This window comes from Dipodomys ordii, unplaced genomic scaffold, assembly GCF_000151885.1.
Source record: "Dipodomys ordii isolate 6190 unplaced genomic scaffold, Dord_2.0 Scaffold2, whole genome shotgun sequence".
NCBI lineage: Eukaryota > Metazoa > Chordata > Mammalia > Rodentia > Heteromyidae > Dipodomys > Dipodomys ordii.
This window is the reverse complement of record NW_012267218.1, coordinates 31,030,265-31,049,387: the sequence shown is the minus strand read 5'-3', so window position 1 is coordinate 31,049,387 and position 19,123 is coordinate 31,030,265. Positions and strand designations below refer to the sequence as shown.

Genomic DNA, 19,123 nt, shown 5'->3' with positions numbered 1-19,123 from the left:
GCCCAGAACCCCTCGGCCCAGCGGAGCGCCCTTGCCCCGTCCCCCGGCGGGTCGTCGCGCGTCCTGAGCCCGCGGACCCCGAGGACAGGCGGAGAGGGGTGAACTCGGCAACCGGCCAGAACTGAGGTCCGGCCCCCCGGGTCGTCTGCGTCCCCGATGAGCTACTTGAAGACCAGGCCTCCTCCCCCGAGCGGGATCATCGTAGAGGACAAATCGGTGGGTCGCCCTCTCCCACTCACTAAGGGCGACGTGGAGGCCCCCTTGGACAGGTTAATTTTGTCGAAAAGGCCTTGAGCTCCGTGCAGTCTAAATTTTCCTCCTCCCTTTCCATCCCCTCTCAGCTCTCCCTCCCCCTCCTCCTCAAGAGGAGGATTTAACATGTTTGTGAGTACAAGCTAGCTGCGAGTTCAATGTCACCCCGGCCATCCTTAGCCCCTTCTCTCCCAACTCACCCATCCCCTCAATTCACCTAGTTCCACTTTTACATATGTACCTCGAATAATGTGATGACTGCATTCACTTACCCTTCCTCTCTCTGTTCATCGGCCCCCCTCATCCTTCTCCTTTTCCTACCTTGCTTCCTTGGTACAGGTGGGTCCCCCCTCCCTCCCCCTCACCCGAAGTCATGCCTAAAGACAAAAAGGTTAAAGTCCTGGTTTGGTAAAAACACAAAGATTCTGCTAGGGATTAGTAATGGCTTATTGTGTATATGGATTGTGAAATTTTATTTTTGCTACAATTATTTCATCTTTCAGCAATTGGGATTACGATTAGGGACGTGGTACTGGAAAGATGACACCAAAACCCTCGAATTCAGAAGGTAAATTTTATGCAAAACTTTACTCAAGCTTTTGTAAAGACTTGTGCTTGGGATGAAAAAAGATGAAGCAATAGATAAGAGCATAAAGGATAATGAAACTGGGGTGAAATTCCCCCATCTGAGATGCTCACTGTGCTGCACAGCCTCTGAAAGCTCACTTTCTATCAGTACCATCTCAGCTTCCTAGGAACCAGTTACTGTGTCAGTCACAGGCTGTTTAACCAGCCTTTGAAACCGCTGCAGGTTGAATGGTTTACAGAAAAGGAAAGAGGTTTTAAAGGGCTAGTCGATTTGAGGAAAGTGTAGAGACATATTTTCACACAGCTCAGAAGTGACCAAGATGATTTAAATCCAGGAAGATAATATTTCATTCCACATTTACTTAGCAGGGGTGTTTCTAGAGATTGGAGCTGCTGGGTGGAGCTGGGATGACCCCAAGCTGCTTTTGCCTGATTGGAAATTAATGGCCTTGGCCATTAATGGTTCAAGGATAAACAACACCACTTTGTCTTGTTTAGGATGGTTATATTAAAGGACAGATGGGGCTGGGAAGGTGGCTGGGTGGTAGATTGCTTGCCTTGCATGTATGAAGCCCTGGGTTCAATTCCTCAGCACCACATAAGCAGAAAAATGCCAGAAGTGGCACTGTGGCTCAAGTGGTAGAGCTACTTCAGCTTTGGGTTGAAGAGCTGAGGGACAGCGCCCAGGTGCAGAGTTCAGGCCCATGACCCAAAAAAACCAAAACCAAACAAACAAAAAACAATTTATAAAGAACAGATGGTAAAAAAATATCTGTACATTATAGACATCCAGTAAGAGCTATTGAAATATGTCAAAATGCTTCAGAGATTTGAAGATTTTATTGAATACTTTCTAAATGGTCAGTAGACACTACTCATATTTCTTCCTCTATATCTGTCAACTTTTTTCAGTTATGTAATAAACTGGCATATTCTTATAAAAATTCTAGCAATGCACAACTATACAGATACAGAAGATAGCTCTCTTTTTTGGGAGGGGGGCAGTCCTGGAGCTTAAACTCAGGGCCTAGGCACTGTCCCTGAGCTTCTTTTTTCTTTCTTTTTTTTTGGGGGGGGTCCAGTCGTGGGGTCTGAACTCTGGGCCTGGGCGCTGTCCCTCATCTCTTCAGCTCAAGGCTAGTGCTCTACCACTTGAGCCATAGCGCCACTTCTGGCTTTTTTCTGTTTATGTGGTGCTGAGGAATCGAACCCCGGGCCTCAGGCATGTGAGGCAAGCGCTCTACCACTGAGCCACCTTCCCAGCCTCCCTAAGCTTCTTTTTGTACAAGGCTACTGCTCTACCACTTGAGCCACAGCACCACTTCTAGCTTTTTTCTGTTTATGTAGTACTGAGTGATTAAACCTGGAGCTTCATGCATGCTAGGCAAGCACTCTTTCACTGTGCCACATTCCTCATTCCTTTTTTTTTTCTTGCTTCCACCCCAAGTATTTAAGCACACTCCCATTCATGAACCCATTCCTTGTAGACAACAATAGGGGAAACACCAGAAAGAATGAAAAGCTTAGAAATCATCTACTGCAAACTAGGTGCCAATGGTCTGAAAAGGAAAGAGAAGGTACAAGGGTACCACTGCCTCATGCCTATAATTCTAGCAACTCAGGAGGCTGAGATCTGAGGATCATGGTTCGAGGCCAGCTTGGCAGGAAAATCCATGAGACCCTTATTTCCAATTACCCACTATAAAGCTGGACGGGGAGCAGTGACTCAAATGGTAGAAGGCTGGTCTTGAACAAAAGAAGCTCAGGGATAGCACCCAGAACCAGTATACACACACACACACACACACACACACACGAATGAAAGGGGGGGAGAAAAGGAGCAGGAAAGGAAGAAGGAAAGGAAAAGGAAGGAAAGGAAAGGAAAAGAAGAAGGGGAGGAAAGAGGAGAGAGGTGGAAAGGAAGGGAAGGGAAGAAGGGAGCTTGTATCTAAAAGCTCCTGGCTCCATAACAAATACTAGATACGTTTTTTTTTTTTTTTAATTTTGAGATTTCAAATAGAAATGTTTTGTGAATGGTGGTGGTCTGGAGGCTGCCAAGGCTTATAGGCTGGATGTAAAAGTGAAGCTCTAATCTTCCCCCAGCTAATGGTCCCTAAGGTGATAGATGGGTGCTGCTGTGCACTGCAGAGACACAGACTCTGCTGATCATGTGATTAGTTTCCCCTTGGGAAGGGTTCAAGTTCCTGATTATCTCCATTTCTTTTGCAGCTTTGTACCTGCGATAGAATACAGGGAAAAAGGAAAGAAAGGCAAAGCAATTCACTTTGCTGAAATGGATGGCTCAGCTGCAGAAAGGTGGCTTGACTTCTCATCCATCCAGTGCGGCTGACTGTGCTTCTCGATGGAATCTCTTAAGCCTTTACATATGCTACAGACCCCAGGCACCCTAGACTGAGAGTGCAAAACCCTATCAAAGAAAAAAAAATGCAGAGTTTTGATGCGAATTACAAATAGTCCCTACCAGTGTGTCTCTGTTATAACGGCTATTTTCATTTGTTTATTTCTTGTGCTAGTATTGGGGCTTGAACTCAGGACCTGGGCACTTTGTCACTTAGCTTTTTCACTCAAGGCTGGTGCTCTACCACTGGAGCCACAGCCCCACTTCCAGCTTTTTGCTGGTTTGTTAGAGATGACTTTCACAGATTTTTTTTCTGTCTGGGTTGGCTTTGAACCAGGATTCTCAGATCTCAGCCTACTGAGTAGCTAGAATTATAGTTGTGAACCACTGGCACCTGGCTCACTACTTTCATTTCGTACAGCTTTTTTGTTTTTGTTTATAAATCTGAAACTGGTAACTACATCAGAACTAAATGATTATTCAGTGATTCTGGGTATTGAATCCAGATCCTCACACATGCAAGATAAGTGCTCTACCAGTGAGCTCCATCTGCAGCTCTATACATGATTTAAATGATCTAGTTCAGATGCAGTTTATGCTTACATTTGTATCAGCCAGTATGCATGCCCCCTACCCTGATGTCATAAATATAATGTTCAATGAAGTACATTGTGGAATGATCTATATTCAATGAGGTCCATGCAGAACAGTCATAAACCCCCCTCCTTTTTCTCTCTTTGTTTTTTTTTTGGCCAGTCCTGGGGCTTGAACTTAGGGCCTAGGCTCTGTCTCTGAGCCTCTCTGTGCTCAAGGCTAGTGGTTGCACAGCACCACTTCTGGCTTTTTCTGTTTATGTGATACTGAGGAATCAAACTCAGGACTTCATGCTAGGCAAGTGCTCTACCACAAAGCCATATTCCCAGCCCAAGGATCTCATTATTTTTGAATCCATGCTTCATGCACCTCAGGATAGATTTAGATACAACTAAAATCTTTTCAAACCCTACTAGAGACTGTTATATTCCAAACCAGGTTAACAGATAAAAGGCATCCTTCAAGAGAGGACAAGTCATCAAAAGCCCTGGAGAAGCGAAGCCATCAGGGGCCCGTCACACTGGACGACGTTAAATGTGAGACACTTTCCTCCTCACAGATGCTACTGGATTTTGAACAACCCATCTCTCTAATTGTCTCTCCTCTAATTGTCTGTCTTTTCTCCTTTCAGTTGTTGCTTTACTTTCATTAGAAGCTACTGAGATGCAGCGGATCTGTTCTTTTACCACATTTCTGAGGTAGGTCATGCTTGAACTCTGTATCTCTTTCTTCCCTTTTTCTTTTGCAGTCATTTTTGTCTGATAAGTGATGATAGAATGATGTTTAGAGAAGAAGCTCAAGGTTCCTCTCAGCGCTGGGTCAGGATCCGGGAGAGGCAGTCCGAAGTCATAGAAGCCCCCTAGTCCCAGATCACACAGTGCAGAGAGTACATTGTCGGAGTCCATACAAAGTGCAGTCTAAACATCCAAAGATATATCCAGTTGCTGGGGAGCAGTTTGTCTGCCAGTAATACTTTGTAGATTCACTGAGTACCTATATGACTCAGAGTGTTTCTTTACCTTTCGTAAACATCGGTTCTTCAGCTACAAAATTGGGAAGGAACAGGGTGTCCTTTACATAGCAGTATGTGCCTCGTGAGGCACCTCCACTGTGAGTGTTCCGTGAGCATTGGGTACCCAAGGTATTGGCAGTCCTCCGCATCCTCTGAGCCATTATGCACTCACATGAAGGCTGCCTGTGGTGAACATCTCAGACTGAGCCTGGAAGGCCCTGTTCCACCACAGGAGCAAGGTCATCCTGAGCACAGGGCAGAGCAGGTGGAGGCCATGTCAGAGGAGGAGTCAACAGGCAAATATCCAAATGTTTTTTGTGTGGCATCTCCCATCCTATTGTGGTAGGATGGACTCCCATTTGTCTGTGGTGATAACTAGTTAGCACCCTTTCACAGGCTTCTTCCCTGCCCTGTCTCATTTCTCTACTCCCCAGCTGATTTTTGCAAGGTTATTACCCCATCAACTACCCCATCAACTATTTACCCTCCAGTCTTTGCTTCAGGGTCTGTTCTGGGGAAACCCAACCAAAGACAAGTAGCCATTAATATCTTGAAAAAGAAAAATCCGGCCAAATGCCCATGGCTCACACCTGTAACCCTAGGTCTTCTTGGAAGTTAAGACATGGAGGATTGAGGTGTGAAGCCAGCCCAGGTAGAAAAATATCTGAGACACTCTATCTCTAATTAACCAGCAAAAATGCTAGACTGGAGGCGTGGATCAAGTAAGAGAATGCTAGCAATGAGGAAGGAAGCTGAGTTAATACAAAGCCCTGAGTTCAAGTCCCAGTATTGGCACACCAAAAAAAAGTTTTAAAAAATGACCTATCATTTTAAATCAGTGCAGTGTTTCTGGAAAGCAAGACATACACATTTAATGTGCACAAGCTCTATGTTCTAGCAATTTCACTTCTGTCTGTAATTTTTTTTGCTCAAGGCTGGCTCTCTAGTATTTGAGACATGCCTTTACTTCCATACCTTTACTATTTTAAAATACCTATGCATCAAGAAGAGGACCAGTTAAATAATTTACTATGCAAATGCTATATTCAGCTGTTGAACAGAATAAGGAAGGTTTATACATAAGATTGTAGAAGAGAGTCCATTTGCTCTAACTGGCAAAAGCAAATTGCAAAGGATCATGCCTATAGCAATATACTATTTATTGTCAAGAAAAAACCAAGAGCTTTAAAGGCCTATCTTCACACACATATATGTTGGTAAGAGAGAATGTTATATGTGAATGCCTCTGCTTTTTGCTCTTGTTATTTGAAATAGGGTCTTGTTTTATCTCCCTGTCAGCTTTGAACTATTTTCCTTCTATTTACACTTCCTGTTGTAGCTGGGATGACAGATACATAGGGTTATTCCCAGTTGGTGGTTGAGATATGGAGTCTTGTGAACTTTGTGTCTTCGTTGGCCTCCAACTATCATCCTCTTGATCTCAGCCTTCCCAGTAGCTAAGATTACAGGTGTGAGCCACACCTGGTTTCATTTCAGACTCTTCTTCTTTTTTTTGTTGGTCATGGGGCTTGAACTGTGGGCCTGGATGCTGTCCCTCAACTGTTCAGCTCAAGGCAAGTGCTCTACTACTGGAGCCAAACACCACTTAGAGTTTTCTGGTGGTTAATTGGAGATAAGAATCTCATGGATGTTGTTCCTGCCCAAGTTTGCTTTGAATCATGAGTCTCAGATCTGTTTCCTGAGTAGCTAGGATTATAGGCTTGAGCCATCAGCACCCCTCGATTTTAGACTCTTAATAGTAGTTGTGACATTAATTAATAGAATGATGACAGAGAGGTGGGGGTTTTACTTCATACATCTCTGTGCCTTTTGTTGTTGCTTTTTTTTTTGCAAAGTTCTGGGTCTTGAATTCAGAGCCTGGGCACTGTCCCTGAGCTGCTTTTGTTCAAGGCTAGCACTCTACCACTTGAGCCATAGCACCACTTCTGGCTTTTTCTGTGTATGTGGCACTGAGGAATAAAATCCAGGGCTTCATGCATGTTAGGCAAGCACTCTACCACTAAGCCACATTCCCAGCCCCATTTCTGTGCATTTTTAAGACAATAGAAATATTACTTACATAATAAAAACAACAATAAGCACAATTATTAGAATTTAATGTCTATCTCAAATTTGCTTTTTTAAGGTAAAAATCAGATGTCTTGCATCATCAAGAATTCAGTAGATAGGGATAGGAAGGTAGCTCAGTGGTAGAGCGCTTGCCTTGCATGCCTGAGGCCCTGGGTTCGATTCCTCAGCACCACATAAGCAAAAAGAAAAAAGCCGGAAGTGGCGCTGTGGCTCAAGTGGTAGAGCGCTAGCCTTGAGCTGAAGAGCTGAGGGACAGTGCCCAGGCCCAGAGTTCAGGCCCCACGACCAGACCCAAAAAAAAAAAAAAAAAGAATTCAGAGATAAAATTTTAAATTGTAAATTCTTTTTTTTCTTTCTAATTTCTCCATAGAAATAAGAATCTTGACAGTTTCCTCATGGCATTATTATACTATTTATCTCATTACTTGGAAAAAAACTCACTGGAAAAGAAACCCAAAAGCTATATGGTGTAAGTAAGATTTTGCAGTGTGTTTTAAAGTTTATCATTGACAGTTATCAAGGGTGAAAGGATGCTGGAATTAAAAAAAAAAAACAAAACAGGTATACAGAGGGTTATTTTACATGGGAAGTTTTTGCCTGTCTTTAAAGTCACCGAATGACTCATATGAGTATTATCTAACAAAATATTCTAGCTGAAATAGACCAGTATTGCCCAATAATTAGATTTTGAACTGATGGACAAGGTGCTGTCATTAGCTCTTTTGCTCAAGTCTAGGGCTCTACCACTCGAGCCACAGCTCCACTTCCTGCTTTTTGCTGGTTAATTGGATATAATCATCTCTCAGATTTGTCTGCTGTGGCTGTCTTCTAACCTCAATCCTCAGATCCCAGTCTCCTGAGTAACTAGGATTGCAAGTGTGAGCTGATAGTGTCTAGCTTACTACTTTGATTTCTTAACAAGTTTTGCTGGTTAATTGGAGATGAGAGTCTCTCAGATACGTCTGCCCAGGCTTGGCTTAAAACCTCAATCCTGGATTATTCTTATTTTTTATTTTTGGTCTGGTTGTGGGGCCTGAACTCTGGGCCTGGGTGCTGTCCCTTAGCTCTTCAGCTCAAGGCTAGCGCTCTACCACTTGAGCTACTTCCGGCTTTTTTTTTCCTGCTTATGTGGTGCTGAGGAATTGAACCCAGGGCCTCATGCATGCAAGGCAAGCGCTCTACCACTAGTCACCTTCCCAGCCCTCAATCCTGGATTATAATTGGCTGGGAAGGTGGCTCAGTGGTAGAGCTCTTGCCTTGCATGCATAAGGCCCTGGGTTCAATTCCTCAGTACCACATAAGCAGAAAAAGTCAAAAGTGGCACTGTGGCTCAAGTGGCAAAGCGCTAGCCTTGAGCTGAAGAGCTGAAGGACAGCGCCAGTCCCAGAGTTCAGGCCCCACTACCAACAAAAAAACAAAACAAAAAAAAAATCCTCAGTCCTCAGATTTCACCTTCTTTTTTTCCTTCGGTTGGTCCTGCTGCCTGAACTCTTAGCCTGGGTGCTGTCCCTCAGCTCTTCAGCTCAAGGCTAGGGCTCTACCACTTGAGCTACAGCACCACTTCTGGCCTTTCCTGCTTGTGTGGTGCTGAGGAATCAAACCCAGAGCCTCATGCATGCAAGGCAAGCGCTCTACCACTGAGCTACCTTCCAGCCCCAGATTTTAGCTTCTTGAATAGCTAGGGTTATAGGCATGAACAACTGGCACCCACTGAGATGAATTTTATTTTATTTGCCCCAATGACTCTATTGATTAGCTTTGCAGCAAATGTGTTAATACTAGAAATATAGTAATGAGCTGTTTTACTTTTTTTTTTTTTTGGTCGGTCGTGGAGCCTGAACTCTGAGCCTGGGGGCTGTCCCTCAGCTCTTCAGCTCAAACTAGCGCTCTACCACTGAGCCACCTTCCCAGCCCCCTTTATGTGCTTTTTATGCTTACAAAATTCTTGCTAAAGGACTTGTAAGCATTTAATACAAAAAGCTAAGGTTTTTTTTTTTTTGGGGGGGAGGGATGTTATTAGGGTTTGAACTTAGGACCTTAGCATTTTCTAGGCAGGCACTGCTTTAACCACATTCCTATCGCCTTTTTTACCTTTTTGTTTGTTTGTTTATTTTTGTCAGTTGTGGGGCTTGAACTTTGATCCTCCCAAATTCTTCCTTCTCACATAGTTTAAATTATAGTCACTGAAACTGGCAAGAATTTTTTTTAAATAGTGGGTTTGGTCAAAATGACATCCTACATCATAGTAAAAACTCCAAGGCTTTTTTTGGTGCTACTTGAAAAGAACTTAATATCGTTAGGCAGAGGTGGCTCAGAGACTTACATCCTGAATAAAAATCAGGAAACTTGGGGTGCAGAGCAGAGTGCTGCCTCTCAGACTTGGTGACCTTGTACAAGCCATGGAACTTTCCATGAACGCAGACTGCCCTCCCCAGAACACGTGGAGCCAATCCAATGAGCTTGCTGTTAGGAGTGTGGGGAGAACCATTAATTTGCTGTAGATTTTTTTTTATAAGTGAAAATCTGTGAAGTAGCATTATTTTTATTATTATTTTGTGTATATTGTAGATTTTTTTTAAATGCAAAACTCTTGTGTAAAACCAAGCAGGCTGAGGAACATTTCATGTATAGATAACTGTTTCTGGCAAGTTTTGTGAAGCCCAGATGCCCTTCAGTAGATAAGTGGATCAAAAAAAATGTGGTACCTATACACAATGGAATTTTACACAACTATTAGAAAGAATATTATGTTATTTACAGGGAAATGAGTGGAACTAGAACAAATCATGTTAAGTAAGATAAGCCACTCTCAGAGAGACAAATGGCCCAGAGTTTTTCTCTCATATGTGGAAGCTAGATCTAAAATATACGGAGACATGATAAATCATACAGGACTCTCAGTGAAAGCAAAGGAGGAATACGAAGGCTCACTGCCTACGTGCCTCTGATCATATAAAATATTTATCAAAACGAATTCTAGGAAATGGAAACAAAGAAACAAAAGAACCAAATAAATCATTCAAATGCTGCTTCCTAGGTGAAGCCCTTATAATATACAGCAGGAATGTTATTTCAGGGTGACATTTCACAGCAGGAAAGCGTCAAGTGTGTTCATGGCGACAACCCAGCCAGCTGTGGCTTAAAAGGCCTGAGGGTTCTAAGTATCCCCGAACCAGACCTAGTGGACTTTGATGGCATTTTGGCTTTTTTTTTTTTTTTTTGGTGGGGTCATGGGGCTTGAACTCTGGGCCTGGGCACTGTCCCTCAGCTCTTCAGCTCAAGGCAAGCACTCTTCCACTTGAGCACAGCTCCACTTCAGGTTTTCTGAGTGGTTTATTGGAGATAAGAGGCTCACGGCTTTTCCTGCCTGGGCTGGCTTTGAACTGCGATCCTCAGATCTCAGCCTCCTCAGTAGCTAGGATTACAGGTATGAATCACTGGCACCCAGCTGGCTTGTTATATTTTATGTGGTCATTTCTAACTTGTTGTGTTTTGTTAGGTTTATTGCTAATCTAGTAGAGTTTTGTTTTATATTTTAGTTTATTGCATTTATGCATTGGAGTGAATTGTGAATAGTATTGTTCCCTATTCTACTGCACTGCAGAAACTTTAAAACTCAGGCTTTAGATATGCTGCAGCCTAAGAACAGATTATCTTTTAGCGAGTCCATTTGCAATTCAGTTGGAACTCCATCTGTGTTTTGATAGCAAAGCAATTTCACTATATTTGATGTCAACGTTCCCATAATGGTGGTAGGTAAATGCTTTCCTACTGGCACAGGTAGGCTGAATGCTGGGAACACGCCTGTGTTCAGACATGGTGCACCAAACCTGAAAAGAACACCTTGGCCCTGGGGAAGCAGAGGCAGCAGAGTCTCTGAAGCTGCTTTAGAAACAGGCAGGAAGGTAGCCAGGTGGCTACACAGTGGCTCAAGCCTGTAATCCTAGCTACCTGGGAGGTGATCAGGGGATCATGATTTCAGGCTAGCCTGGGCAAAAGGGTTAATGAGGCTCTGTCTCAACCAACAGCTGGGCACAGTGGCATACCTGTTATACCAGTTACCAGGGAAGCATAATAGTTGGGGTGTGGTAATGTGGGCCTGTTACCCCAGTGACACAAAAAAGCACAAACAGGAGGCTCATAGTCTAGGCCTGCCTGAGCATGAAGCAAGACCCTATCTCAAAAATAATCAACTAGGTAAAGAGCTGGTAGAGTGGCTCAAGTGGTAGATCACCTGCCTTGCAAAACAAGGCCCCGAGTCCAAACTAGTAATTCAACAAAACAAAACCACAGGAGCTTGAGCTACCAGCTACTTTAGCACCCTGTGTACAGTAACTTGTTAGCTGAACTGTTCTGAAGAAGTAGGACTAGTTATATATAACACTGAGGTTATCTAGGTGGCATAAAGTATAGCAATGTGTACACAAGTGAAAATTCACTGTAAAACTTGAGATGCACATTCCAGTGAATGATAATTATCAAGGGACTTGGACAATTTGTTGATATCACTGTTTGAGTAGAACAAATTGATAGCTATGAAGTCTGTTGACTCAGGCGCATTTCTTTCAAAGTAGTTTAGTAAACTGACATTTTTGCTCATAAGTATAGATATTTGCCCCAATTAACCCATAATTTTCTCTTTTCTCCCCCATCCTCCACCCCCAGGGGCCTAGTAGAGAAAAAAGAGTTGGAGCTGGTTTTGAGTAAGTTGGAAGCAGCCCAGAAATACTTGGCAAAGAAATACTGTTCCCTGGTGCTGGGCCTGAGCGTGCCCGACAGGCATCACATGGCCTGTGGAAAGTGAGTCATTTTGTCATCACAGCCTTAGGATCCTCCCCCATTTGACTTCTGGTGCCTGGAGACACTGTTGCCCTTTCTGTTGTTCAGAATAATTGGGCTCAGTGAGAATCTGAGCACGTGTGATGTCTACTTTGGGGAAGCCAAGGGTCTATGGAAGGAATTCCAGAGTCTGGGCTGATAGCTTAAACACTGCTCCCATTGGGAGATTAAATAACTCGATAGCTTAGTGGAATCTTGCACTCAGCTGGGCAACATTTCTACTGCCAGGCAAGGGCAGAGGCAGAGTGACTGCCCATGCTGGGGTGGGGTGGAGGTGGGGGTGCAGTGTCCGCTTATTTTTCAGTTGTGAGGGGTGGCTGCCAAGCTGGGAGTACTGAGTTGACACCAGCGACCTTGCGGTGATCATGTCTACACAGATGTAATTAAGACAGAATAAGAACACTCATCACAGGACCATTTGGGATCACAGCATAGAAAGATCCGGTCCTTAGCCCCAGAAGATCCGATCAGGCTCACAAGCCCACGAGCCACACCATGTTAGAGCCAGAAGCTAAAACCACAACAAACAGCTGGACAAAGAGTTCAGTACACGATGTCCTGACATTTTCAGCAAGCTTACTTATAAGTTGTTGCTGTGTACTTGGCTGTGCTCTGTAGTGCCTATGTGCTTTCTTCCTCTCTTCTGAGTACAGAATCTTTTCATTGCCATTTCCAATGGCAGCGATCATCTCTGTAGTGTGTAGTAGGCCCATTTGCTTAACTGTTCTTTATTTTTTGGTGACCATTTATATGCATCTATTTTTTCTGTTATATAATATGTTTCTATTGAATATCTTTATACAAATCACATGAGCTATTTCCTTATAGCTTACTCAGAATGAATTTACCTAAAGGGCACAAAAGTTCTTTTGGGAGAGGGTTCCTGGTGCTTGAACTCAGGGCCTGATGCCCACTTGGCTTTTTTTTTTTTTTTTTTTTTGCTCAAGACTGATATTGTATCATTTGAGCTACACCAACACTTCTGACTTTTTACTGGTTAACTGGAGACAGAAACTCACAGACCTTTCTGGCTAGGCTGCCTTCAAACTCTGATCCTCATAATCTCTGGCATCCACTGGCATCTGGCATTTATGCAGACTTTTAAATGGACCTGTTAGGTTTGAAATTAGGCAATTGCCTCTGGTTAGCACAGCTCATTCCAAGAAGTACTGGTCACTTTTCTGCAGTGTCATCTGTTTGCCTATTGGATCACAGAGAGAAACATCTTAGGGTTCACTACCCATCATCCACAGACAGAAAAAGCTATAGGGGGAAAATGGAACAAAGTACTCTTACCAGTGAGTTCCTTGGCTCTGGGTATTGTTATGTTCTTGAATCCAGATTGTTCTTGGTGCTCCTTAAGGAAGAAAAGATAAGGATGTTTGTTGCTGATAAGTGGGTATCTGGTTTTAGTATATATCATTATCTCACTTCTTTTCAGTGTGAATTAGCTAACCTGGACAGGTTTTTCTCTGGAATATGTGCATTCTGAATATTGCATAAACACCTTATGTGATTTATCTTTGGGGTTATGCTGAAGTTTGAGTAGAATTGGTCATTTGGGTATTGTTAATATGGTGCTCTCATGTCTCTTGAGAAGTAGGCGAACATGCTTCTTCTTTTTTTTTTTTTTTTGCCGGTCATGGGGCCTGAACTCTGGGTCTGGGCGCTGTCCCTCAGCTCTTCAGCTCAAGACTAGCGCTCTACCACTTGAGCCACAGCGCCGCTTCCGGCTTTTTTCTTTTTGCTTATGTGGTACTGAGGAATCAAACCCAGGGCCTCATGCATGCAAAGCAAGCACTTGCCACCTTCCCAGCCCAAAACTCTGTTTTTTCTTTGTAGTCCTTTTATACTTTCTGTACACACATAGCCTGGATTGTCTTCAGACGTCAGAATTTGATAGAAATTGAGGATGAAGTAGGAAGGCTTTTCCGTACCAACATGTTCAACATTGCTCGAAGGAAGCGTGAAGATGCACAATTGGGAGGAGAAAAGAAACGTATGACTTTGGTACAATTCAGGTATGACCTCTGTTTCCTCCCCTCCCTCTCTACTTCTTGTCTTTTTCTTTTTCTTTTTTTGAGTCTGGTCCTGGGGCCTGAACTCTGGGCCTGGGCGCTGTCCCTCAGCTCTTCAGCTCAAGACTAGCGCTCTACCACTTGAGCCACAGCGCCGCTTCCGGCTTTTTTCTTTTTGCTTATGTGGTGCTGAGGAATCGAACCCAGGGCCTCAGGCATGCAAGGCAAGCGCTCAACCACTGAGCCACCTTCCCAGCCCCTTCTTGTCTTTTTCTATAGCCTCTGCTTACCTCAACCTTGCAAGCCTCCTACTCCAGTCTCCTTGGTAACTGGTACTACAGGCGTATGCCACTGTGTTGAGTTCAGTTAGGACCTGTTGACTTTTCTACAATAAAGAATGCTTGTCAAAAATAGGACATTGTGACCTACATGTTATTCCCCTCCCCCACAGGAGAATGATGGCAAAACGCCCAGCAATTAAAAAAGCCATGGACATGCGCTCTCCAGTCATGTCTACCCTGCTACCATCTCTCAGAGAGAAAGCTCAGCATATCATTGAGAGAAAATACCACTCAGGCACCAAACCCCCCGCCTACGCATCCAAGCATGTGATCAGTCCAGAAGCTGTGCCCATGCCAGTGTGAGTGGCCCAAAGAGAGAAACTGGAGGGTCCTGACTACTGCTGCCTGGGGCAGGGGCCGGGCCGGGGCTCGGGGCCTGTTCCAGTGCCAGAAAGATGAAAGCACCTGTTTCTCCATTGCCCTCCGCCACACTGCCCGCTCTTCTCCACGTAATTTCTGGTGGGAAGGGCAACATACTCTTTAAGGCTGCAAATTTTCTCCCCTTCCTCTTCCCATTCTTCCTCCCCTCCTCTTCCCCTCCTGCTCCCTCCCTCCCTCCCTCTTTCCCCCACCTCTCTCCCTCTTTTTCTTTCCCTCCCTCCCTGACTTCCTTCCTCTCCTCCATTCCCTCTCCCTCCCTCCCTCCCCTCCCTCCCTCCTCTCCTTCCTTCCTTCCTTCTTTCTTTCTTTCTTTCCTTCCTTCCTTTTTTTCTTCTCTCATCATAGTGGAGTTTGGGACACTCTCAAAGCCCAGGCTATGCTTGAACTTGCAGTCCTTTGGCCTCTGCTAGAAAACTGAGGGTTTTCTATAATAATTTTGCAGAATGTGGGGAGAGCTAGAAGAATCTGGTACTGTGGGTTTAGTTTTCAATTTATGTTTAAGACCATTATGGTAGTTCAAGGAAGCAAGTGTAGAATTTTTAAAAAGTGGGTGTATTAGTTTTCACTTTCTTTTTTTTAGAGCTTTATTTTTTTAATAAGTTTTTTACTGTGAAATACTGTACAGAGGAGGAGGGGTTATGAGCAAGGTAATGAGTACATTGTTGTCTCCTCCTTTGTTTTTCCCTACCATCGCTAGTCTTCACTTTCTTACACACACACACACACACACACACACACACACACACACACACCACAGAAGCAACCACACTGTGTACATTCATCTTTGTCCTTGCTGTTCAGCTGTATCAATAATTCTCTTCACAGAGTTGGCATCCTGGGGGAGCCTCGATACATGTTCAACCTGCACACTCTTACCCCCCTTGATCCAGAAGAGAACGTGAAGCCATCGGGAAGAAATGCTTCCCTGATTGAGAGAAATAACATGAAGGTGCAGGACTTCCTGGACACGGCCTTGCACACCCTGTCCTTCCAAAGCCTCAAGTGACGCAGGGCACTCCCCTCTCTCACCTCCCTACCACTGCTGAACTCAACTACTTTTGACCAAATTCATGTAGAACTACTACTAATTATTATTATGAGTAAAATATCTTTAAGCTTGTAAGCTTGTTCAAGTTCTTGTGTAGCCCAAGTTATTTTGTTAAAAGTTCAACAATAGGGCTGGGAAGGTGGCTCCGTGGTAGAGTGCTTGCCTCGCATGCATGAGGCCCTGGGCTTGATTCCTCAGCACCACATTAACAGAAAAATCCAGAAGTGGCACTGTGGCTCAAGTGGTAGAGCACTAGCCTTGAGCTGAAGAGCTCAGGGACAGTGCCCAGGCCCAGAGTTCAGGCCCCATGACCGATGGAAAAAAAAAATTGCTAACCCTTTTTTGCTGTGCTTATTTTTGAGATAGCATCTTGCTTTAGATCCTCAGGCTAGCCTGGACTTCGATCCTCCCAAACTTAGCCATCAGCATATAGGGATGATGGATATGTGGGGCTAGTAAACTTTTTGTCTGGGTTGGCCTCAGAAATTTATCTGATTTCTGCCTCTTGAGTAGCTAGTGAGCTACCACTCCTGGTTTAGTTAGCTAGTGTTCTAACCAAAGCCTTTTGTTCATTTCTAAGTGTATCTTTGCCTATTGGGAAAGCAACTTTGGTACACATGTGATAAAAAATTTCATAAAAGACAAGCTAAAATAGTTTAACATTAAATCTCATAGCTTCATTATTAATGACATTGAGATATAAAAAACCCTTTCACTGAAAAGCTCTTAGCATATATGATCTATTCTTTCATTTATTCATTTTGTAACAAATATGTCTTTGCTTTTCTAAGAGAGAATATGTAAAATATAAGGAACCTATTCTCGGGCTGAAAAGTTGGCTTGGCAGTAGAGTGCTTGCCTCATATGCATATGGGCCTGGGTTTGATTCCTCAGCACCACATAAGCAGAAAAGGCCGGAAGTGGCTCTGTGGCTCAAGTGGTAGAGCACTAGCCCAGGCCTAGAGTTTAGCCCCACAACTGACAAAAAAAAAAAAGAAACCTATTCTCAAACATCTTCAGTGGGTCTCCCAGATATATATACAAGATTTTCAAGCATGAAGAAGTGATATAAACTCCAGGTATAAGGAAGCTCAGACAAGAACAAATGTAGGCCTTGCTTTAACAGTGGTATATTACTTACTAGAAATGTTAGCTATTAAAAAAAATCTGCATTTAACTCAGCTAGGACTGACCATTTCCACCATGTTTCTTTATCCTTATTAAATACATAGAAAACATAAAGCAAGAGATAGTAATGCTATGTGGTAATTAGATGTCTTCCAATTCATAACCTTTTGATAAAGAGGAAGATTGTATATATAGGACTAGACATATACAGATATATATAGAGATATGTAATCATGGATATATGTAGACATAGATCTAGGTATGTTTTCTTATTAAGTTCCAAGTAGATTTTATATAAGATGATCTTATTCATGTTTAGATTTTAATATCTTGCAAATACTTTCCTCAGTTTCATTTTGCTTCAGGTATTTTAAAATATAATAATAAATATATTTTAAAGATTTTTCAAACATAAAGAAGGGTTACTATTTTCTTGTGATGTTTTAGGCTTAGAAATATTGATTTAAACACTAAAAACTTGTTTCCTCATTTTATGTTCTTATTTTGTTATTTAATACATAGCATGTTTTTTTATATAGTGTGATAATGAAATTAAACTTATTTTCTTCATTCAGAAAAAAAAGAAACTTATTCTCAAAGGCATCCAACTCTTCAGTTCATAGTTGCACTGGCTGGCTACCAGAATGCAGTAAGTAATAGGAATGTCAGTGCAGGAGCTGGCCGGGGGCAGGCAGAGCCTTCTCTGTAGCTTCCAGCTCGCCAGGCCAAGCCTTTGCTTCCCAAGAGCATTGCTGTCCCTCCTGTATTTAGAATAAATCCAGCTTTGGTTGTCCAGCAACTGAATCATGGCCTATCCTCAGTATTTCTTTGGATTTGGAAATGAATCTCCATGGTTTCTTCGTAAGAAGGAGTACAGTTCAGATAATCAACTGCAGTTCTTGGAAAGGATTAAAATATGAACTCAGCTCACCACTCACCAACTATCTAGAAGCCAGAAAAGTGTATTTATGGGAAAAGAGGTTTATATAAATACTTCCTTCAGTGACCCACACGATAGAGTTAAGAGCAGCAACTTGTGTAGAGTGGATGATACCAAATTTGGTGGAGTTGCTAACACCCCAGGCAACGAGAACCAAACTCAGTATGACCCTTCCAGTCAGGCCTTGACAAATTAAAAATAGAACACAATTCATGCCACAAATTTGAGATTGGAATTGACTCATAAGATCTGTTGTTTAAAAAAGACTGTCCTAAGCACAAAATCAATCAGCAATGGAGAAGTACTAGGAGACAAAGGAACACAGTGTTAGAATTTTTATCTTAAGACAAGGTCTGCTATGTAGCCAGGAGAGGCCTCAAGCTCCTGATCTTTCTGCCTCAGCCTCCCAAGGATCGGGGTTATAGGCAGGTACTACCATGCCCGGCTAATGCTAGGAATATTAATGAGGAAAAGATAACTAAAACTCCTGAGACCTTTTCCCATATATGACATTGATAAGATCTTAACTGGAGAACATTTGTATCCATTTTTAGGCCTTATAATTTGGATTTGTTGTTGTTGTTGGTTGTGGAACTTGAACTCTGGGCCTGGGTGCTATCCCTGAGCTCTTCAGCTCAAGGCAAGTGCTGTACCACTTGAGCCACAGCACACTTCCAGTTTTCTGGTGGTTAATTAAAGATAAAAGTCTCTTAGACTTTCCTGCCCAGCCTGGCTTTGAACCGCGATCTTCAGGTCTCAGCCACCTGAGTAGCTAGGATTACAGGCGTGAGCCACCGGCACCCAGCTAGAAAATCTTTATTTAAAAAAAAAATGTATAAAGAAATAGGGGTGGCTGGGAAGGTGGCTCAGTGGCAGAGTGCTTGACTTGAATGCATGAAGCCTTGAGTTCGATTCCTCAGTACCACATAAACAGAAAAAGCTGGAAGGGATGCCGTGGCTCAAATAATAGAGCAATAGCCTTGAGCTGAAAAGCTCAGGGACAGTGCCCAGGCCCAGAGTTCAGGCCCCATGACCGACAGAAACAAGAAAAAGAAAAAGAAAAAAGAAAGAAATAGGAGTAACAAGATATGGAGAGGGGAAGATGGAGAAATTAAAAGCTAACTGGAATTACCTACAGAAAGAAAACTCAGAAATAACTGTTCAAGTATTCACACCGAGATGACCAGAAGAATGTTGGATATGTTCTGCTCTCTTGGACTTGAGGACACAGGAAGTTAAGGGCTGAATATGAAAAGATTCAGATTATAGCCGGGCACCAGTGGGTCACGCCTGTAATCCTAGCTACTCAGGAGGCTGAGATCTGAGGATTGCGGTTCAAAGCCAGACCGGGCAGGAAAGACTGTGAGACTCCTATTCCAATAAACCACTAGAAAACCGGAAGTGGCGCTGTAGCTCAAGTGGTAGAGCGCTCGCCTTGAGCTGAAAAGCTGAGGGACAGCGCCCAGGCCCAGAGTTCAAGCCCCATGACCGACAACAACAACAACAAAAAAAATTTCAGATTACACTGAATT

The 19,123-nt window shown here is 43.2% G+C and overlaps 1 protein-coding gene across 1 annotated transcript; it reads left to right on the top strand.

Moving 5' to 3' along the window:
* The first annotated feature begins 139 nt into the window (after window positions 1-139).
* Ppp1r36 (protein phosphatase 1, regulatory subunit 36) lies at window positions 140-15,542 on the top strand. Its single transcript, XM_013013792.1, has 11 exons — window positions 140-216; window positions 756-820; window positions 3,070-3,156; window positions 4,232-4,329; window positions 4,425-4,491; window positions 7,267-7,365; window positions 11,562-11,696; window positions 13,077-13,134; window positions 13,578-13,756; window positions 14,205-14,393; window positions 15,301-15,542. The coding sequence occupies exons 1-11, from the start codon at window positions 157-159 to the stop codon at window positions 15,479-15,481; spliced, it is 1,218 nt and encodes a 405-aa protein (XP_012869246.1). The 5' UTR covers window positions 140-156; the 3' UTR covers window positions 15,482-15,542.
* The last annotated feature ends 3,581 nt before the right edge of the window (window positions 15,543-19,123 follow it).

Excerpts from the sequence above, each read along its gene's own strand:
- Ppp1r36 (XM_013013792.1), top strand. The coding sequence starts at position 157 with ATGAGCTACTTGAAGACCAGGCCTCCTCCCCCGAGCGGGATCATCGTA. Across the intron at positions 821-3,069 it reads AAAACCCTCGAATTCAGAAG|CTTTGTACCTGCGATAGAAT; the intron begins GTAAATTTTATG and ends TTTCTTTTGCAG. Across the intron at positions 11,697-13,076 it reads CATCACATGGCCTGTGGAAA|ATTGTTCTTGGTGCTCCTTA; the intron begins GTGAGTCATTTT and ends TCTTGAATCCAG.